The 21,576-nt window shown below is 48.2% G+C and overlaps 1 protein-coding gene across 2 annotated transcripts in view; it reads right to left on the minus strand.

The window, feature by feature from the left end:
• TTBK2 (tau tubulin kinase 2) overlaps positions 1-21,576 on the minus strand; it is a 154,759-nt gene that overhangs the window by 78,823 nt on the left and 54,360 nt on the right. For both annotated transcript variants that reach the window (XM_038741272.1, XM_038741273.1), the window contains exon 4: positions 6,507-6,580. In XM_038741272.1, coding sequence (XP_038597200.1) covers positions 6,507-6,580 — 74 coding nt within the window. The remainder of the gene's footprint in view (positions 1-6,506; positions 6,581-21,576) is intronic.

Genomic DNA, 21,576 nt, shown 5'->3' on the forward strand with positions numbered 1-21,576 from the left:
AGAACAGTGCTTGGCACATAGTAAGTGCTTAATAATAATAATGATGGCATTTATTAAGCACTTACTATGTGCAAAGCACTGTTCTAAGCACTGGGGAGGTTACAAGGTGATCAGGTTGTCCCTCGGGGAGCTCACAGTCTTCATCCCCATTTTACAGATGAGGGAACTGAAGCCCAGAGAAGTGAAGTGACTTGCCCAAAGTCGCACAGCTGACAAGTGGCAGAGCTGGGATTTGAACCCATGACCTCTGACTCTAAAGCCTGGGCTCTTTGCACTGAGCCACGCTGCTTAACAAATGCCATCATTATTATTTACAGATGAGGTAATAATAATGGTGGTATCTGTTAAGTGCTTACAATGTGCCAAGCACTGTTCTAAGCACAGGGGTAGATACAAATCTTCTAGACTGTGAGCCCAGTGTCGGGTAGGGACTGTCTCTATCTGTTGCCAGCTTGTACTTCCCAAGCGCTTAGTACAGTGCTCTGCACACGGTAAGTGCTCAATAAATACGATTGAATGAATGAATGAACCCCTACGGGCAGACCAGCCGCCCAAACTCACGATCCCAAAATTCTATCATTACTTCATGTATGTTGCCAACTTGTACTTCCCAAGTGCTTAGTACAGTGCTCTGCACACAGTAAGCGCTCAATAAATACGACTGAATGAATGAATGAATGAATGGTTACTTTCGGCCCCCCCAACTGCTGAGTGTTGCCGACTTGTACTTCCCAAGCACTTAGCCCAGTGCTCTGCACACAGTAAGCACTCAATAAATACGATTGAATGAATGAATGAATCGTTACTTTCGGCCCCCCCAACCGCCGACTTGTACTTCCTAAGCACTTAGTACAGTGCTCTGCACTCAGTAAGCGCCCGATAAATATGATCGCTGACAGCCAAGCCCACCCCGCCACCAATCCCACCATTCCCACTTTTATCTGGCCCCATTTCCCAAGTGACTGTCCACAGGTGCTCTCTCTGCTTCATTCGACCGTATTTAGCGAGCACTTGCTGTGTGCGGAGCACTGCACTAAGCGCTTGGGAAGTACAAGTCGGCAACACATAGAGGCGGTCCCCACCCGACAATGGGCTCACTCCTCCCTGTTTGCTCATTCCTCCGGCATCTGAACCGTGACATGTCAAAGCAAAGTCTTCATCTTCCCACCTTAACTATGTTTTCCCCTTGAAATTTCTGTCACTGTAAACAGCACCACCACCCTGCCTGTCTAACAAACCTATAAGCTTGGCATTGCCCTCAATTCCCCTCCATCATTCAACCCACATTCAACCTGTCGCCACCAATCCTGCTGGTTCGACCTTCACACCATGGCTAAAATCCATCCTTTCCATTCCATCCGAACTGCTACTATTCACTCATTCAGTCGTATTTATTGAGTGCTTACTGTGTGCAGAGCACTGTACTAAGCGCTTGGGAAGTCCAAGTTAGCAACATGTAGAGACGGTCCCTACCCGACAGCGGGCTCACAGTCTAGAAGGGGGAGACAAAGTTGGACACAGTCTCTAGTGTGGCACAAAGAGGAGAGTAGGTATTTAATCCTAATGACGATGATGATGCAGGGAATGTGTCTGTTTATTGTTGTATTGTATTCTCCCAAGCGCCTAGTACAGTGCTCTGCATACAGTAAACACTCAATAGATATGGGGTGAATGAATGATAGTAATATTAATACTAATAAAAATATAATAATATCCTGCCTTGACTACCACAGAGAAGCAGCGTGGCTCACTGAAAAGAGCCCGGGCTTTGGAGTCAGAGGTCAGGGGTTCAAATCCCAGCTGTGTGACTTTGGGCAAGTCATTTAACTTCTCTGAGCCTCAGTTACCTCATCTGGAAAATGGGGATTAAGACTGTGAGCCCCCAGTGGGACAAACTGACCACCTTGTAACCTCCCCAGCTCTTAGAACAGTGCATAGTAAGCGCTTAATAAATGCCATTATTATTATTATTATTATTTCTTCCTGAACCAGTCCTTCAATCCTCCTGCCAGCCACTCTCGCCTCACATTCCTTGCTCTCCAGCTGGGACAATTTTCCATTCATCCACTCTCTCCCTCCCTTCAGTCCCACTGGGCTATTCCCAAGGGCAGGAATTCTCTTACCACCTGCTGGGATTCCTCATCAATCCACGGACCCTAAGAAATCTCATGGCCCCGAGAAGCCGAGGTGCGTTTTCTACATTTCCACAGACCGCCCTCCAGCTCTACGTTTCCAATCGCCCAGTCAATGGTATTTGTTCATTCAATTGTATTTATTGAGCGCTTACTGTGTGTAGAGCACTGTACTAAGCGCTTAGTGCTTACTGTATACAGAGCACCGTACGAAGCGCTGGGTATGTTCCCATCCCTAAACTTTCTCCATGAAGCAAATTTCACACTTCACTCTGAACTTTTTTTTAAAGAATGATGTTTATTAAGCACTTACCGTATAATAAACACTGGGTAGATACAAGGCCATCAGGATTATCATCTCTGCAACAACCAGGAAAGATAGAGCTGCTCTTTGAGGCTTTCTTCCCTATTCAGGTACCCCATGATGGAAAGTGAGATTACCAACCGAAGTCCCCCTTGCTCCCTGCCCTACCCCAAAATCTCAAAACCCATTTTCATTACTGTCGCCTTTATCCAAACCTCTTACTGAGCATCTTATTATTATTATTATTAGAGCTTATTGAGAAGCGGCGGGGCTCAGTGGAAAGAGCCCGGGCTTTGGAGTCAGAGAACAGGGGTTCAAATCCCGGCTCCGCCAACTGTCAGCTGGGTGACTATGGGCAAGTCACTCACTTCTCTGGGCCTCAGTGACCTCATCTGGACAATGGGGATTAAGAGTGTGGGACAACCCGATCACCTTGTAACCTCCCCAGCACTTAGAACAGTGCTTTGCACACAGTAAGCACTTAAGAAATACCATCATTATTATTATTATTATCATCTACCATAGCACTGTACTACCTGCTACCTGTACTACCTGAAATAAAAGCCCTGGTTTCCAACCTTGAGGAATTTACAACGAAACGGGGAAGCCGAGTAGGCACGAATTGCCAAAAAGCAATCGTCATAAGTGCAAGAACATAGCTACGCGTGAGAAAACAAAAGGAATTAATTACATAAACCATCTACAGATAAACAGGTGACTGCTAAAGTGACTGTTATGCAACAGTACCAGAAAAGCGAGGATTAATCAGTGAATGCCTCTTTGAGGAGATGCTTTCAAAAAAGGCCCTCCGATAAAGCCAAGGAGGGACTTGGTTTGGTGGATTTGTAGGGAGAGAGATTGCCTCCCGTGGGGGAAAGATGTGAATAATGGGTGTAATGGGCTACCCTCTATGTTTTACCCTTAATAATAATAATGATAATGGCATTTATTAAGCGCTTACTATGTGCAAAGCACTGTTCAAAGTGCCGGGCTTAAATGTCATTATCAAGCTTTGTTTCCATTGGACTTGAAAAGCCAGTCTTAAGATTGCCTCCCGTGGGGGAAAGATGTGAATAATGGGTGTAATGGGCTATCATCATCATCAATCGTATTTATCAAGCGCTTACTGTGTGCAGAGCACTGTACTAAGCGCTTGGGAAGTACACGTTGGCAACATATAGAGACAGTCCCTACCCAACAGTGGGCTCACAGTCTAAAAGGGGGAGACAGAGAACAAAACCAAACATACTAACAAAATAAAATAAATAGAATAGATATGTACAAGTAAAACAAATAAATAAATAAAGTAACAAATATGTACAAACATATATACATGTATACAGGTGCAGTGGGGAAGGGAAGGTGGTAAGATGGGGGAGATGGAGAGGGGGCGAGGGGGAGAGGAAGGAAGGGGCTCAGTCTGGGAAGGCCTCCTGGAGGAGCTGAGCTCCCAGTAGGGCCTTGAAGGGAAGAAGAGAGCTAGCTTGGTGGATGGGCAGACGGAGGGCATTCCAGGCCCGGGGGGATGACGTGGCCCGGGGGTCGATGGTGGGACAGGCGAGAACGAGGCACGGTGAGGAGATTAGCGGCAGAGGAGAGGAGGGTACGGGCTGGGCTGGAGAAGGACAGAAGGGAGGGGAGGTAGGAGGGGGCAAGGTGATGGACAGCCTGGAAGCCCAGGGTGAGGAGTTTCTGCCTGATGCGCAGATTGATTGGTAGCCACTGGAGATTTTTGAAGAGGGGAGTAACATGCCCAGAGCGTTTCTGGACAAAGATAATCCGGGCAGCGGCATGAAGTATGGATTGAAGTGGGGAGAGACACGAGGATGGGAGATCAGAGAGAAGGCTGATGCAGTAGTCCAGACGGGATAGGATGAGAGCTTGAACGAGAAGGGTAGCGGTATGGATGGAGAGGAAAGGGCGGAGCTTGGCAATGTTGCGGAGCTGAGACTGGCAGGTTTCGGTGACGGCTTGGATGTGAGGGGTGAATGAGAGAGCGGAGTCGAGGATGACACCAAGGTTGCGGGCTTGTGAGACGGGAAGGATGGTAGTGCCGTCAACAGAGATGGGAAAGTCAGGGAGAGGGCAGGGTTTGGGAGGGAAGACAAGGAGATCAGTCTTAGACATGTTGAGCTTTAGGTGGCGGGCAGACATCCAGATGGAGATGTCCTGAAGGCAGGAGGAGATGCCAGCCTGGAGGGAGGGGGAGAGAGCAGGGGCAGAGATGGAGATCTGGGTGTCATCAGCGTAGAGATGATAGTTGAAGCCGTGGGAGCGAATGAGGTCACCAAGGGAGTGCATGTAGATTGAGAACAGAAGGGGACCAAGCACTGAACCCTGGGGAACCCCCACAGTAAGGGGATGGGAGGGGGAGGAGGAGCCTGCAAAAGAGACTGAGAATGAACGACCAGAGAGATAAAAGGAGAACCAGGAGAGGACGGAGTCAGTGAAGCCAAGGTCAGATAGCGTGTTGAGGAGAAGTGGGTGGTCCACAGTGTCGAAGGCAGCTGAGAGGTCGAGGAGGATTAGTATAGAGTATGAGCCACTGGATTTTGCAAGCAGGAGGTCATTGGTGACCTTTGAGAGGGCAGTTTCCGTGGAATGTAGGGGACGGAAGGCAGACTGGAGGGGGTCGAGGAGAGTGTTGTTGTTGACGAATTCGAGGCAGCGCGTGTAGACGACTAGTTCAAGGAGTTTGGAAAGGAATGGTAGGAGGGATATGGGGCGATAACTAGAAGGTGACGTGGGGTCAAGAGAGGGTTTTTTTAGGATGGGAGAGACATGGGCATGTTTGAAGGCAGAGGGGAAGGAACCAGTGGAGAGTGAGCGGTTGAAGATGGAAGTTAAGGAGGGGAGAAGGGATGGAGCGAGAGATTTCATGAGATGAGAGGGAATGGGGTCAGAAGCACAGGTGGCTGGAGTAGCACTTGAGAGGAGGGATGAGAGCTCCTCTGAGATACTGCTGGGAAGGATGGGAGAGTAGCGGAGAGTGTTGAGAGCCGGGGGGTTGGAGAAGGGGGGGGAAGTGACTTTGGGGAGGTCGGACCTGACGGATTTAATTTTGTCAATGAAGTAGGAGGCCAATTCGTTGGGGGTGAGGGAAGGAGGAGGGGGAGGAATCGGGGGCCTGAGAAAGGAGTTGAATATACGGAAGAGCTGGCGGGGGCGATGGGCATGGGTGTCAATAAGGGAGGAGAAGTAGTTTTGTCTGGCAGAGGAGAGGGCTGAGTTAAGGCAGGAAAGGATAAACTTGTAGTGAACGAGGTTGGCATGGTGTTTAGACTTTCGCCAGCAGCGTTCGGGAGCTCGAGCGTAAGAGCGAAGGAGACGGACAGTGGCAGTGATCCAGGGCTGTGGGTTAGTGGTACAAGAGCGGCGAAGGGAAAGGGGAGCGAGGGAGTCTAGCTGAGTAGAAAGGGGAGAGTTGAGGGCAGTAATCTGATCATCAAAACTGGGTAGAGAGGAGAGGGCGGTGAGGTGGGATGTGAAGCGCTCCGAAAGATGGATGGGGTCAAGAGAGCGGAGATCTCTGTGAGGGAGTAATATGGATTTACAGGGGAAAGGAGTGTGAGTGAGGATGCAGGTGGGAAGATTATGATCAGAGAGAGGGATTTCAGAGTTGGTGATGGTGGACACAGTACAGCGATAGGAGATGATGAGGTCGAGGGTATGACCAAGTTGGTGCGTGGGTGAGGTGGGGTGGAGGAAGAGGTTGGCAGCGTCGAGGAGAGATAGAAGGCGGGAGGCAGAGGAGTCATCAGGGATATCCATGTGGATGTTGAAGTCTCCGAGGATCAGAGTGGGCTTGGAGAAGGAGAGAAGGAAGGTGAGGAAGGGGTCAAAGTCGTTAAAGAAGTTGGAAGTGGGGCCGGGAGGGCGGTAGATGACGGCTACAAGAATCTGGAGGGGGCTACCGTCTATGTTTTACCCTTAATACTAATAATGGCATTTATTAAGCACTTACTATGTGTAAAGCACTGTTCAAAGCGCTGGGCTTAAATGTCATTATCAAGCTTTGTTTCCATTGGACTTGAAAAGCCAGTCTTTAAAGTTTCTAAGCGCTAACTTACCTGTAACTGCATGACCACATAGTTGAATCGATCATTCCTCCCACAGCCGATGAATCTGCAAACGTGATCTTTTCCTGGGTAAAAAAAAAAAAAAAAAAATGCATAAAAAAACACGCAATAGCTCTTCTGAAGCTCAGAGACAATTTGTTCTCTTTCACAATATTTTACTGCAGAGGGTTAAACACGCCCGTCGGGACAAATTCCTCGGACATGAGGAGATACGGCACCGGGGCCTTCCGATCACTTTCCCTGACTCACGCTGTTTCCTGAAATTTAATGGCGCGTAGTCAGAAAGACACCAATTAAAAAATCTGGTTTTGTTTTTAGAAATTACCTGTCAGTTTAAAGTACCAAAGAAAGATGGCACCCGAGGGAGAATAAAGAAACGGTAAAGCAAAAAAAGCAGGCTTCTGGGCTCTCGGCACTGAACTCTGGAGTGGAGGATCTCGCTTTGACTGAAAAAGCCACATATGGCTTTTTATCCTTGCTATTTCATCAACTACAAACTGGGGTTTTTCTCTCCGGGGATCGATAATCGATACTAAACGAAGTAGTAGTCAAGAAATATGCCGAAGATTAACATTAGGAAGATTTGCTATGAAGGGCCTGGAAAAAGTCATGAAATCTGCTGATGTAACAATTGCCACAAAAATACAAATTGTCAACTCTATAAAAATAATAATAATAATAATGACATTCATTGAGCGCTTACTATGTGCGAAGCACTGTTCTAAGCGCTGGGGAGATTACAAGGTGATCAGGTTGCCCCACGGAGGGCTCACAGTCTTCATCCCCATTTTACAGATGAGGTAACTGAGGCCCAGAGAAGTGAAGTGACTTGCCCAGAGTCACACAGCTGACAAGTGGCAGAGCCGGGATTAGAACCCATGACCTCTGGCTCCCGAGCCTGGGCTCTTTCCACTGAGCCACGCTGCTTCTCTACTACACACTGCTTCTTTCATCAACTACAAACTTGGGTTTTTCTCTCCGGGGATCGATAATCATTAATGAAGGAATAAGTAGTCAAGAAAAATGCCGAAGAGTAACATTAGGAAGATTTGCTACGAAGGGCCTGGAAAATGTCATGAAATCTGCTGATGTAACAATTGCCACAAAAATACAAATTGTCAACTCTATAACAATAATAATAATGGCATTTGTTAAGCGCTTACTATGTGTAAAGCACTGTTCTAAGCGCTGGAGAGGATACAAGGTGATCAGGTTGTCCCATGGGGGGCTCACAGTCATCAACCCCATTTTACAGATGAGGTAACTGAGGCCCAGAGAAGTGAAGTGACTTGCCCAAAGTCACACAGCTGACAAGTGGCAGAGCCGGGATTAGAACCCATGACCTCTGGCTCCCAAGCCCGGGCTCTTCCACTGAGCCACGCTGCTTCTCTACTACACGCTGCTTCTTCCATCAACTACAAACTTGGCTTTTTCTCTCCTGGGATCGATCATCGATACTAAAGGAATTAGTATACGCCGAAGATTAACGTTCGGAAGATTTGCTACGAAGGGCCTGGAAAAAGTCATGAAATCTGCTGTTGTAACAATTGCCACAAAAACACAAACTGTCAACTCTACGGCGTTTCCAGTGACCACGTATGGATCCGAAAGCCGGACGACGGAGAAAAAACAGGATAGATCGAAAGAACCTAGATTCTTTTGCAATGCTGCGTCGGAGAAGGCTTTCGCGAATGCCACGGACTGCCCGGAAAACAGACAGATGGATTTGGGAGCAAATTAAACCAAAGTGGTCTTTGGAAGGCCAAATGACTCGACTTAGATTTAGCATATTTTGGACACATAATCAGGAGGACTGATTCTCTGGAGAAGACACTAATGCTAGGAGAAGTCCAGAGAAAACATGGAAGTGGCAGACCGGCAGCTAGATGGAGAGAGAACAGAACAACGATCACGGAAGAACCGTTAGAAAGGTGGCGGATTCTGGCAGAGGACAGGACGTCCTGGAGAAAGCACATCCACGGAGTCGTTATGAGTGGGAAACGACTCAACGGCACTTAATAATATTAAAACGAACTCAGGTAGCTGCAAAACGAGGGTTGGTGAAATTCCCTTTGAAATACTTCAAAATAGAAAAAGTCAATCTGCCTTCATTTTCATTATGGATTCTAATGGCGTTACCGCTGAGCAATACCCTTTCCATCAAAATGACCACTGTTAAATGGTATTATCGACTCCATGAGCCGTGGTAAACGGGGCCTGAAGTTAAAATGAAATCCACAGATTAGACTAAAACCTCTCAGTGGAAAGAGCCCGGGCTTGGGAGTCAGAGGTCATGGGTTCAAATCCTGGCTCTGCCAATTGTCAGCCGGGTGACCTTGGGCAGTCTTCTCTGTGCCACAGTTACCTCATCTGTAAAATGGGGATGAAGACTGGGAGCCCAACGTGGGACAACCTGATCACCTTGTATCCTCCCCAGCGCTCAGAACAGTGCTTTGCACATAGTAAGCACTTAACAAATACCATTATTATTATTATTATTATTATATTTCCTCCCTCCCCAGCTGTGACCAGACCGTAGTTCACTCTCCTTCATTCAGTCGTCCTTATTCAGCACTTACTGTGCGCAGAGCACTGTTCTATGTGCTTGGGAGAGGACAGTACAACAATAAACAGACCTGTTCCCTGCCCACAATGCGCATACAGTCTTCCAGAACTGTACGTGCTGATGAGATCTCTGACCCTTGTTATTTTAAAATGGGAAGAACATTCACCTTAACATGGCAATATTTCTCATGCCACTTTTTTTTTTCCTTTTTATGGTATTTGTTCAGTGCTTACTGTGTGCCAGGAACTGTACTGAGCGCTGGGGTGGACACAAGCTAATCGGGCTGGACACAGTCCCTGTCAACGTGGGGCTCTCAGCCTTAATTCCCATTTTACAACTGAGGGAGGTGGGACTCAGAAGGGAAGTGACTCATCCAAGGTCACCCAGATACAAGCGGCAGAGCCAGGGTTAGAACCCAGGTCTGGGCTCTAGCCACTAGACTATGTCTTTTATTACTCTATTTATTTTACTTGTACATATTTACTATTCTATTTATCTTATTTTGTTAATATGTTTTGTTTTGTTGTCTGTCTTCCCCATCTAGACTGTGAGCCCACTGTTGGGTAGGGACTGTCTCTATATGCTGCCAATTTGGACTTCCCGAGCGCTTAGTCCAGTGCTCTGCACACAGTAAGCGCTCGATAAATATGATTGAATGAATGAATAAACGACTGAATGAATATTTTGGCTGCTGGTTTCAACCTCTAAACTTTCCCACCATTCCTTTCACTATAATGCCAAAGTTGAGTGACTCAAGACTGTTGGAATAAAGAGGGATTTCGGGGTCCTAAGGGGGCTTGGTTTTCTGGGACTTCAATTTAGGTTTGGAAGAAGAGGGAAAGATAGAGCTTCCATCAGCAGAATATGCTCTTGGGTTGTTTTAGCAGCTCATGATACGTAAGCTCTCCCCTGGACTCTGTGGGCCTGCAGGGAATGTGTCTGTTTATTGTCGTATTGTACCCTCCCAAAGTGCTTAGTACAGTGCTCTGCACACAGTGAGTGCCCAATAAATCCGACCGAATGGAGTGAGTTCTCCAAGGGAGTGGGGGTAGCTAAATAACTGAAGGGGACTGAGAACAGAACCTCGAGGGATTCCCACGGATAAGGGGTGGGACGCAGAGGCGGGAGGGAGACGGAGAACGAGCGGCCAGAAAGATAAGAGGAGAACCGGGGGAGGGCAACGTCAGTGAAGCCCAGGTCAGATAGCGTTCCCAGGAGGACCGGGTGGTCGAGGGAGTCGAAGGAAGCTGAGAGGTCCAGGAGGATTGGGTAGGGACCGTTTCTATATGTTGCCAACTTGGACTTCCCAAGCGCTTAGTACAGTGCTCTGCACCCAGTAAGCGCTCAATAAATACGATCGAATGAATGAATGGACGGAGTATGGGCCCACCGACTTGGCAAGAACGAGATCATTGGGGAAACTCTGAGAGGGCAATGTCGGTGGAGTGCGGACTGTTTAGGTGATCCGGGGCTGTGGGTCCAGTCATTCGATCGTATCTATTGAGCGCTTACTAAGCGCTTCGAAAGTCCAAGTCGGCAACATAGAGAGACGGTCCCTACCCGACAACGGGCTGACGGTCTAGAAGGGGGAGACAGACGACGGAACTTGTTGTCTGTTATAGATGTTGCCGACTTGTACTCCCCAAGGGCTTAGTCTAGTGCTCTGCACACAGTAAGCGCTCAATAAATACCACTGAATGAATGAATGAACAGAACAAAACAGGTAGACAGGCGTCAAAATCGGCAGAACAAATGGAAGTAAAGCTAGATGCACATCATTAACAAAATAAATAGAATAGCAAATATGCACAAGTAAAAGAAATAGAGTCATAAATCTGTGCAAATATATACAAGTGCTGTGGGGAGGGTAATGGAGAAGCAGCGTGGCTCCGTGGAAAGAGCCGGGGCTTTGGAGTCAGAGGTCATGGGTTCAAATCCCAGCTCCGCCAACTGTCAGCTGGGTGACTTTGGGCAAGTCACTTCACTTCTCTGGGCCTCAGTACCCTCATCTGTAAAAGGGGAATTAAGACTGTGAGTCCCTCATGGGACAACCTGATCACTTTGTAACCTCCCCAGCACTTAGAACAGTGCTTTGCACATAGTAAGCGCTTAATAAATCTTATTATTATTATTATTATTATTTAGGAGGTAGGGCGGGGGTGTGGGGAGGAGGAGAGGGGAAAGGGGGCTCAGTGTGGGAAGGCCTCCCGGAGGAGGTGAGCTCTCAGTAGGGCTTCGAAGGGAGGAAGAGAGCTAGCTTGGCGGATGTGAGGAGAGAGGGCATTCCAGGCCAGGGGGAGGACGCGGGCCGGGGGTTGATGGCGGGACGGGGGAGACTGAGGTACGGTGAGGAGGTTAGCGGTGGCCGAGGAGCGGAGGGTGCGGGCTGGGCCGGAGAAGGACAGAAAGGAGGTGAGGTAAGAGGGGGCGAGGGGATGGAGAGGCGAGACTGACAAAGGGATAGAGGAGTGAGTTGAGTCGAATTCCGTAGAGAGGGTAATATTGAGAGCAGCAATTTGGCCATCCAGAGACGGCAGTTTGCGTATGCAGGCTAAGTGGAGCGTGATGAATTGGGAAAATCGGCTGGGGTCAAGAGATCAGAGGTCTCTGGAAGAATTACTACAGATTTACAGGGAGGAAGTGTCGAAGAGAGGAGGCCAACGAGGAAGGTGTGGTCAGATGGAAGGATTTCAGAGTGGGCGAGGGCGGAGATTGTGCGGCGGCTAGAGACGACGAGACGGAGCGTGCGTCCGAGCGGGAGAGGTCAGCAGAGGTGAGGAGTGAAAGAAGGCAGTCAGCCGAAGGGTCATCAGGAACATCTCTGCGGACAATGAAATCCCCTACCATCAGTGAAGGCGTGGAGAAAGAGAGAATGAATGTGAGGAAGGGATCAAAATGGGTATTCATTCCTTCACTCAATTGTATTTGCGCTTGGGAAGTACAATTAGGGAAGCAGCGTGGCTCGGTGGAAAGAGCCCGGGCTTTGGAGTCAGAGGTCAGGGGTTCAAATCCCAGCTCCGCCAACTGTCAGCTGGGTGACTTTGGACAAGTCACTTCCCTTCTCTGGGCCTCAGTGACCTCATCTGTCAAATGGGGATGAAGACTGAGAGACCCCGTGGGACAACCTGGTTGCCTTGTAACCTCCCCAGTGTTTAGAACGGTGCTTGGCTTAATAAATGCCGTTGGCTTAATAAATGCCGTTATCATCATCTTCATCACACCGTCACATGAGGACCCTGGAGAGACACACAAAACAAGGGTGTCTGTACACAGTAAACGCTCAATAAATACGACTGAATGAAGGAATGAAGTAACGGATATGAGGCAATCCCAATCCTCAAGGATTCCAGGGATGGGGCGAGGAGGAGGCGTGGGGTTGGCGGAAGGAGAGGGGAGGAGATGGGGGACGAGGGGACGGGGGAAAGTGTGGCGGGAAGAGAGGACTGGGATGGGCTGACAGGAAGCGGGAAACTGAAGGGTCACGGTGGGGTTGGCGAGGTAAACGAAAGCAATTCATTCGATCGTATTTATTGAGCGCTTACTGCGTGCAGAGCGCTGTATTAGGTGCTTATAACAACTTAATCCGGCTATACCTAGAGGAGACGGCTGAATTGGCCTCGGGGCCTGAACGTGTCTGTTAGCTCTTTGGTATCACACTCTCCCAGGCGCTTAGTATAATTTCTGCGCACGGTGAGCACTCAGTAAATACCGCTGACTTATTGACTGACACCGAACTGTCAAGTGGTCCCAGTCTAGGAGAGCCAGTAGTTTTGTAACACAGACTGTGAGCCCACTGCTGGGTAGGGACCGTCTCTATATGAGGCCAACTTGTACTTCCCAAGCGCTTAGTACAGTGCTCTGCACACAGTAAGTGCTCAATAAATAGGATTGAATGAATTATCCCTGAAACCTCAATAATTGGAGATGGCACTTTTCCTTCACCCAGTTGGCCAAACTGCACTTTCCAAGCACTTAGTCCAGTGCTCTGCACACAGTAAGCGCTCAATAAATACGACCGAATGAATGAATAAACCATTGTGAAGCCTGGCGCAGTTCCGGCTAGGTAGGTATTCCACCTTCTGGTGAAAACCAAAGAAAAACCAAACAAAAATGAAGGAAGAAAATGAAGGATACAAACGAAATATGTCATTATCATCTGGTGGAGAGGCTTGAGCTGGAAAATAGCAGGAGATGAATCAAGAAACCTATAAACATCTATGCTAAAGGTGGTTGAAGAAATAATAACAATAATAATAATAATGACGGTATTTGTTAAGCGCTTACTATGTGCAAAGCACTGGGGAGGTTACAAGGTGATCAAGTTGTGGGGGCTCACAGTTTCAATCCCCATTTTCCAGATGAGGTAACTGAGGCCCGGAGAGGTGAAGTGACTCGCCCAGAGTCACCCAGCTGACGGTTGGTGGAGCCGGGATTCGAACCCATGCCCTCTGGCTCCAAAGCCCGGGCTCTTTCCACTGAGCCACGCTGCTGGCCGGAAGACGGAGATTCAGAAGATGGGGGGGAATAGGTTTCTTGACTTTTTAGGAAGTTTTCAAGGCGGGGAGGGATGAGGTTTGGCGGATCTGAAAGGGGGAATTCTATGCAGTAGAAAGGGTACGTGCCTTGGGTCGGAAACCATAGAATTCATTCATTCCCTCAGTCGCATTTATTTATTCATTCATTCATTCAATCATATTTACTGAGCGCTTACTGTGTGCAGAGCACTGCACTAAGCGCTTGGGAAGTGCAAGTCGGCAACATCTAGAGACGGTCCCTACCCAACAGCGGGCTCACAGTCTAGAAGGGGGAGACAGACAACAAAACATATAAACCAAATAAAATAAATAGAATAAATATGTACAAGTAAAATAGAGTAATAAATATGTACAAACATATATACATATATACAGGTGTTCAGTTCACTAGGCCACACTACTGAAGGAAAATTTTGGTTAAGCGTAAGAAAGCACTTCTTTGTTCCAGGGGTAATTAGACCATTCATTCAATCGTATTTATTGAGCACTTACTGTGTGCAGAGCACCGTACTAAGCGCTTGGGAAGTCCAAGTTGGTACATAATCAAGGGCAAGGTTCAATTGTGAGTTTTCACGGAAGGGGCAAGAGGGTGAGTGGAATTGCCTCGGGAGGTAAGAATCAATCAATCAATCAATCAATCAATCATATTTACTGAGCGCTTACTGTGTGCACAGCACTGGACTAAGCGCTTGGGAAGTCCAAGTTGGCAACATATAGAGACGGTCCCTACCCAACAGTGGGCTCACAGTCTAGAAAGGAGACGGCTAAAGGAGAACCACCCACTGGTCAAGAGTTCCTGTTGAGTGCGCGGGAGAAAAAAAGGGACAGTCAGTAGACGTTTAAAGGAGGGAAGTCACTCTGCGAAGCTGATACGGACAGCCGAGTGTGGGATGGGGCCGGAGACGAAAACCAGGGAAGAGGATGATAGGTTAATCCTGCTGGGAAGTGACGAGGACTTGAGTCAGGATGGGGTGCAAAATAATAATAATAATAATGATAATGGCATTTATTACGCACTTACTACGTGCAAAGCACTATTCTAATGATGATGATGATGGCATTTGTTAAGCGCTTACTATGTGCAAAGCACTGTTCTAAACACTGTATTTGTTAAGCGCTTACTATGTGAAAAGCACTGGGGAGGTTACAAGGTGATCAGTTTGTCCCACTGGGGGGCTCACAGTCTTCATCCCCATTTTCCAGGTGAGGGAACTGAGGCCCAGAGAATAATAATAATTCATTCATTCATTCAATCATATTTATTAAGCGCTTACTGTGTGCAGAGCACTGTACTAAGCGCTTGGGAAGTACAAATAATAATAATGGCATTTATTAAGCGCTTACTATGTGCAAAGCACCGTTCTAAGCGCTGGGGAGGTTACAAAGTGATAAGGTTGCCCCACGGGGGGCTCACGGTCTTCATCCCCATTCTCCCGATGAGGGAACTGAGGCCCAGAGAATAATAATAATAATCATTCATTCATTCATTCATTCAATTGTATTTACTGAGCGCTTACTGTGTGCAGAGCACTGTACTAAGCACTTGGGAAGCACAAATAATAATGGCATTTATTAAGCGATTATTATGTGCTAAAGCACCGTTCTAAGCGCTGGGGAGGTTACAAAGTGATCAGCTTGTCCCACGGGGGGCTCACAGTCAATCCCCATTTGACAGATGAGGGAACTGAGGCGCAGAGAAGTGCAGTGACTTGCCCAAAGTCACCCAGCCGCCAACCGGCGGAGCCGGGATTTGAGCCCACGACCTCCGACTCCAAAGCCCGGGCTCTTTCCACTGAGCCACGCCGCTTCTCTAAAAATCATCCGCAAACGAAAAGGAGGAAGGGGAAGGGGCTGGAAATATTGTGGAGGAAGGGCTGACTGTAGTTGGCAGCAGACGATGTGGGAGCTGAAAGGCAGCAGACAGCCAAAGTGGCAAAGCCTCTTGGACAGGGAAGGTGGGGAAGTTGGGAGGACGGGATGGATTAGGAGAGAAGATGAGGGATGAATTTCTGCCACGTTCCTCGCCTGGTCTGCCACCAAGCCTGACCGGGTGCAGATAATATAATAGTAATAATAATAATAATAATGATAATAATAATAGCATTGATTGAGCGCTTACTCTGTGCAAAGCACTGTTCTAAGCGCTGGGGAGGTTACAAGGTCATCAGGTTGTCCCACTGGGGGCTCACAGTCCCGATCCCCAGTTTACAGATGAGGTAACTGAAGCACAGAGAAGTGAAGTGACTTGCCCAAAGTCACATAGCTGACAGTTGGCAGAGCCGGCATTTGAACCCATGACCCTTGACTCCAAAGCTCAGGCTCCTTCCACTGAGCCATGCTACGATGCTTATAATAATAATGATGATGATGCTTATAATAATAATGATGATGATTATATATATGATTAATGATAATTATAATAATAATGATGGCATTTATTAAGCGCTTTCTATGTGCAAAGCACTGTTCTAGCCATTCATTCATTCAGTCGTATTTATTGAGCGCTTACTGTCTGCAGAGCGCTTGGGAAGTCCAAGTTGGCAACATCTAGAGACGGTCCCTACCCGACCGCGGGCTCACAGGCTAGAAGGGGGAGACAGACGACAAAACCAAACATATTAACAAAATAAAATCAATAGAATAAATATGTGCAAGTAAAATAATGACATTTATTAAGCACTTACTATGTGCAAAGCACTGTTCTAAGCGCTGGGAATGTTACAAGGTGATCGGGTTGTCCCGTGAGGGGGCTCACGGTCTTCCTCCCCATTTTCCAGATGAGGGAACTGAGGCCCAGAGAATCAATCAACCAATCGTATTTATTGAGCACTGCACTAAGCGCTTGGGAAGTACAAGTTGGCAACATATAGACTTGCCCAAAGTCACCCAGCTGACAAGTGGCGGAGCCGGGATTTGAACCCACGACCTCCGACCCCAAAGCCCAGGCTCTTTCCGCGGAGCCACGCTGCTTCTCCTTGCTCATGCCAACAGGACTGCGTCTTCCCCAAAACAGTGTCCCACTCTTCCTCAGGTCCAAACAGCAGGGTTTGGGCCGCTAGAATTCCGGAATAGAGGGCAAGCGGCATTTCTGGGCCGCCTAGGCCCCACTGCCCGTTGGCACCCTGATGCCCGCCCTGCCAAACGAGCAGCCGTCTCCCGGCGGAATATATGTTGCCAACTTGTACTTCCCAAGCGCTTAGTCCAGTGCTCTGCACACAGTAAGCGCTCAATAAATACGATTGATTGATTGATTGATTTTGCCTGCTTCCCGCCAGAACCCAGGAGGGAACCAGTCCCTCTCGTCCCGAGAAATCTTCCCACAAAGAAGCCCACGGAAAGAACTTTTCAAATACAGTAGGCCCTTCCTCCATGATATTTCCGGCCCCTTCCTCTTCATCCTTTTCATCTGCGGGTTATTTTTAGTGAAGCAGCGTGGCTCAGTGGAAAGAGCCTGGGCTTTGGAGTCAGAGGGCGTGGGTTCAAATCCCGGCTCCGCCACTTGTCAGTTGGGTGACTTAGGGCAAGTCACTTTGCTTCTTTGGGCCTCAGTGACCTCATCTGGAAAATGGGGATGAAGACTGTGAACCTCCCGTGGGACAACCTGATCGCCTTGTAACCACTCCAGCGCTTAGGATAGTGCTTTGCACATAGTAAGCGCTTAATAAATGCCATGATTATTATTATTATTGAGTGCTTATTTGGTGCAGAGCACTGTACTAGATGCATGGGAAACTATAATTTGATATAGTCGGTGGACACTATTCCTGCCCATAAGATACTCAGTCTACAGGGAGAGACAAATCAAACCAGCAAGCATCAATGAGACCTGCCCGAGGACATAGATAATAATAATAATGATAATAACGGTATTTTTTAAGCGCTTATTATGTGCCAGGCACTGAACTAAGCGCTGGGGAGGTTACAAGGTGATCAGGTTGTCCCATGTGGGGCTCACAATCTCAATCTCCATTTTCCAGATGAGGGAACTGAGGTGAAGAGAATAATAATAATAATAATAATAAAAATAATAATAATGGCATTTATTAAGCACTTGCTATGTGCAAAGCACTGTTCTAAGCACTTGGGGAGGTTACAAGGTCATCAGGTTGTCCCTCGGGGGGCTCACGGTCTTCATCCCCATTTGACAGATGAGGGAACTGAGGGCCAGAGAAGTGAAGTGACTTACCCAAAGTCACCCAGCTGACAACTGGCGGAGCCGGGATTAGAACCCATGACCTTCTGACTCCCAATAATAATAATAATAGTAATGATAGCATTTATTAAGCGCTTACTATGTGCAAAGCACTGTTCTAAGCGCAAGGGAGGTTACAAGGTGATCAGGTTGTCCCACGGGGGGCTCCCAGTCATCATCCCCATTTTTCCAGATGAGGTAACTAAGGCTCAGAGAAGTGAAGTGACTTGCCCAAAGTCACCCAGCTGACAGGTGGCGGAGCCGGGATTTGAACCCACGCCATCCGACTCCAAAGCCCGGGCTCTTTCCACTGAGCCACGCTGCTTCTCTATTCTTCTTCTTCTGCTTCTCCCAAGGCTGCGCTGTAGCCACCTCACCACGCTTCTCTGCCTGTGGCCTCACATCAGCGCGCAGTAATAAACATCTCCTGGGACAGAGATTCATTCATTCAATCGTATTTATTGAGCGCTTACTGGGTGCAGAGCACTGGACTAAGCGCTTGGGGAGAACAAATCGGCAACATGCAGAGACGGTCCCTACCCAACGACGGGCTCTCTGCCCAAGGACACAGAGACCTCTCGGCCAAGCGATCTCAAACCAGCGTGCGTCAGTGAACATCGCCTAGGACAGTGACCAATCCAAGGACACTGAGCTCTCTCGGCCGAGCGGCCTCCAATCTCTGGAGTGAAGAGATTATTCACTTCAAATTACGGGAAATTATAATTTGATATAGTCGGTGGACGCTATTCCTGCCCATAAGATAGTCAGTCTACAGGGAGAGACAAATCGTCGAGCAGCCTCAAACCAGCAAGCATCAATGAGACCTGCCTGAGGACACAGATAATAATAATAATAATAATAATAATAATAATAATAATAATAATAATAATAATAATAATAATGGTATTTTTAAGCGCTTAGTATGTGCCAGGCACTGAACTAAGCGCTGGGGAGGTTACAAAGTGATCAGGTTGTCCCACGGGGGGCTCAGTATTCATTTCTTCACTCATTCATTTATTCAATCAGATTTATCAAGTGCTTACTGTGTGCAGAGTACTGTACTAAGCGCTTGGGAAAGTTACAAGGTGATCAGGTTGTCCCACGGGGGGCTCAGAGTGGAGTGAATATTCATTTCTTCACTCTTTCATTTATTCAATCAGATTTATCAAGTGCTTACTGTGTGCAGAGCACTGTACTAAGCACTTGGGAAAGTACAGTACAACAGTAAATGGTGGCGTTCCCTGTCCAAAACAAGCTCACAGTCTACAGGGTGTGCGTGCGTGGCTCGGCGGAAGGAGCCCGGGCTTTGGAGTCAGAGGTCATGGGTTCAAATCCCGCCTCTGCCAATTGTCACCTGGGTGACTCTGGGCAAGTCACTTCACTTCTCTGGGCCTCTGTTCCCACATCTGGAAAATGGGGACGAAGACTGTGAGCCCCCTGTGGGACAACCTGATCACCCTGTACCCCCCCAGTGCTCAGAACAGTGCTTTGCACATAGTAAGTGCTTAACAAATACCATCGTTATTATTAAGTGCTTACTGTGTGCAGAGCACTGAACTAAGTGCTTGGGAAAGGACAGTACAACAATAAACGGTGGCATACACTGTGGCATACACTATGGACCACCCCCTTCTCCTCAACACGCTATCTGACCTTGGCTTCACAGACTCCGTCCTCTCATGGCTCTCCTCTTCTCTCTCAGGTCGTTCATTCTCAGTCACTTTGGCAGGCTCCTCCTCCCCCTGCCATCCCCTTACTGTGGGGGGTGCCTCAAGGTTCGGTTCTTGGTCCCCTTCTGTTCTCGATCTCCACGCACTCCCTTGGTGACCTCATTCACTCCCACGGCTTCAACTATCATCTCTACGCTGATGACACCCAGATCTCCATCTCTGCCCCTGCTCTCTCCCCCTCTCTCCAGGCTCGCATCTCCTCCTGCCTTCAGGACATCTCCATCTGGATGTCCGCCCGCCACCTAAAGCTCGAAGACTGAGCTCCTTGTGTTCCCTCCCAAACCTTGTCCTCTCCCTGACTTTCCCATCTCTGTTGACGGCACTACCATCCTTCCCGTCTCACAAGCCCGCAACCTTGGTGTCATCCTCGACTCCGCTCTCTCATTCACCCCTCACATCCAAGCCGTCACCAAAACCTGCTGGTCTCAGCTCCGCAACATTGCCAAGCTCCGCCCTTTCCTCTCCATCCACACCACTACCCTGCTCGTTCAAGCTCTCATCCTATCCCGCCTGGACTACTGCATCAGCCTTCTCTCTGACCTCCCATCCTCGTGCCTCTCCCCACTTCAATCCATACTTCATGCTGCTGCCCGGATTGTCTTTGTCCAGAAACGCTCTGGGCATGTTACTCCCCTCCTCAAAAATCTCCAGTGGCTACTAATCAATCTGCGCATCAGGCAGAAACTCCTCACCCTGGGCTTCCAGGCTGCCCATCCCCTGGCCCCCTCGTACCTCCCCTCCCTTCTCTCCTTCTCCAGCCCAGCCCGCACCCTCCACTCCTCCGCCGCTAATCTCCTCACTGTACCTCGTTCGCGCCTGTCCCACTGTCGACCCCCGTCATCCCCCAGGCCTGGAATGCCCTGCCTCTGCCCATCCGCCAAGCTAGCTCTCTTCCTCCCTTCAAGGCCCTACTGAGAGCTCACCTCCTCCTGGAGGCCTTCCCAGACTGAGCCCCTTCCTTCCTCTCCCCCTCATCCCCCTCTCCATCCCCCCGGTCTTACCTCCTTCCCTTCCCCACAGCACCTGTATATATGTATATATGTTTGTACATATTTATTACTCTATTTATTTATTTATTTATTTTACTTGTACATATCTATTCTATTTATTTTTATTTTGTTAGTATGTTTGGTTTTGTTCTCTGTCTCCCCCTTGTAGACTGTGAGCCCACTGCTGGGTAGGGACTGTCCCTATATGTTGCCAACTTGTACTTCCCAAGTGCTTAGTACAGTGCTCTGCACACAGTAAGCACTCAATAAATACGATGATTGATTGATTGATTGAGTGTATATATACATATGTGTGTGTGTGTGTTTAAATACATATATATTTATACACATATGCGCTGTGTGACTGGGGATGGGGGAAGAAAAAAGGGAGCAAGTCGGGGCAACGAGGAAGGGAGCGGGAGATGAGGAAAAGTGGGGTTTAGGCTGAGAAGGCCTCTTGGAGGAGATGGGCCTTCAATAGGGTTTGGAAGGGGAGGAGGATTACTGTCTGTCAGATTTGAGGAGGAAGGACGTCCCGGGCCGGAGGCAGGACGTGGGCCAGGGGTTGGCGGCGAGACAGGCGAGCAGCTCTTTGGGATCAGGGCACTCGTCTACCAAATACTGTACTCTTTTAACAGCTAAGTACAGTGCCCTCCAGAGAATAAGCGTGCAATAAATACCACTGATTGACTAAGCACTGGGGGAGGGACGGACGGTTTATAGGCGTCGGACACGGCCCCTTGACTCATTCGGTCATCCCAGGTTAAGGGGGAGGAAGAAGAGGGATTTAAGCTCCAGCTTCCAGATTCATTCATTCATTCATTCAATCGTATTTATTGAGAACACTGTACTAAGCGCTTGGGAAGTCCAAGTTGGCAACATATAGAGACGGTCCCTACCCGACAGCGGGCTCACAGTCTAGAAGGGAGAGAGAGAGAACAAAACAAAACATATTAACAAAATAAAATGAATAAACATGTACAAATAAGAGTGATCAATATGTACAAACATATATACATGTGCTGACCCGCCTTACCTCCTTCCCCGTC

The sequence above is a fragment of the Tachyglossus aculeatus genome, assembly GCF_015852505.1.
Source record: "Tachyglossus aculeatus isolate mTacAcu1 chromosome 12 unlocalized genomic scaffold, mTacAcu1.pri SUPER_6_unloc_1, whole genome shotgun sequence".
Classification (NCBI taxonomy): Eukaryota; Metazoa; Chordata; class Mammalia; order Monotremata; family Tachyglossidae; genus Tachyglossus; species Tachyglossus aculeatus.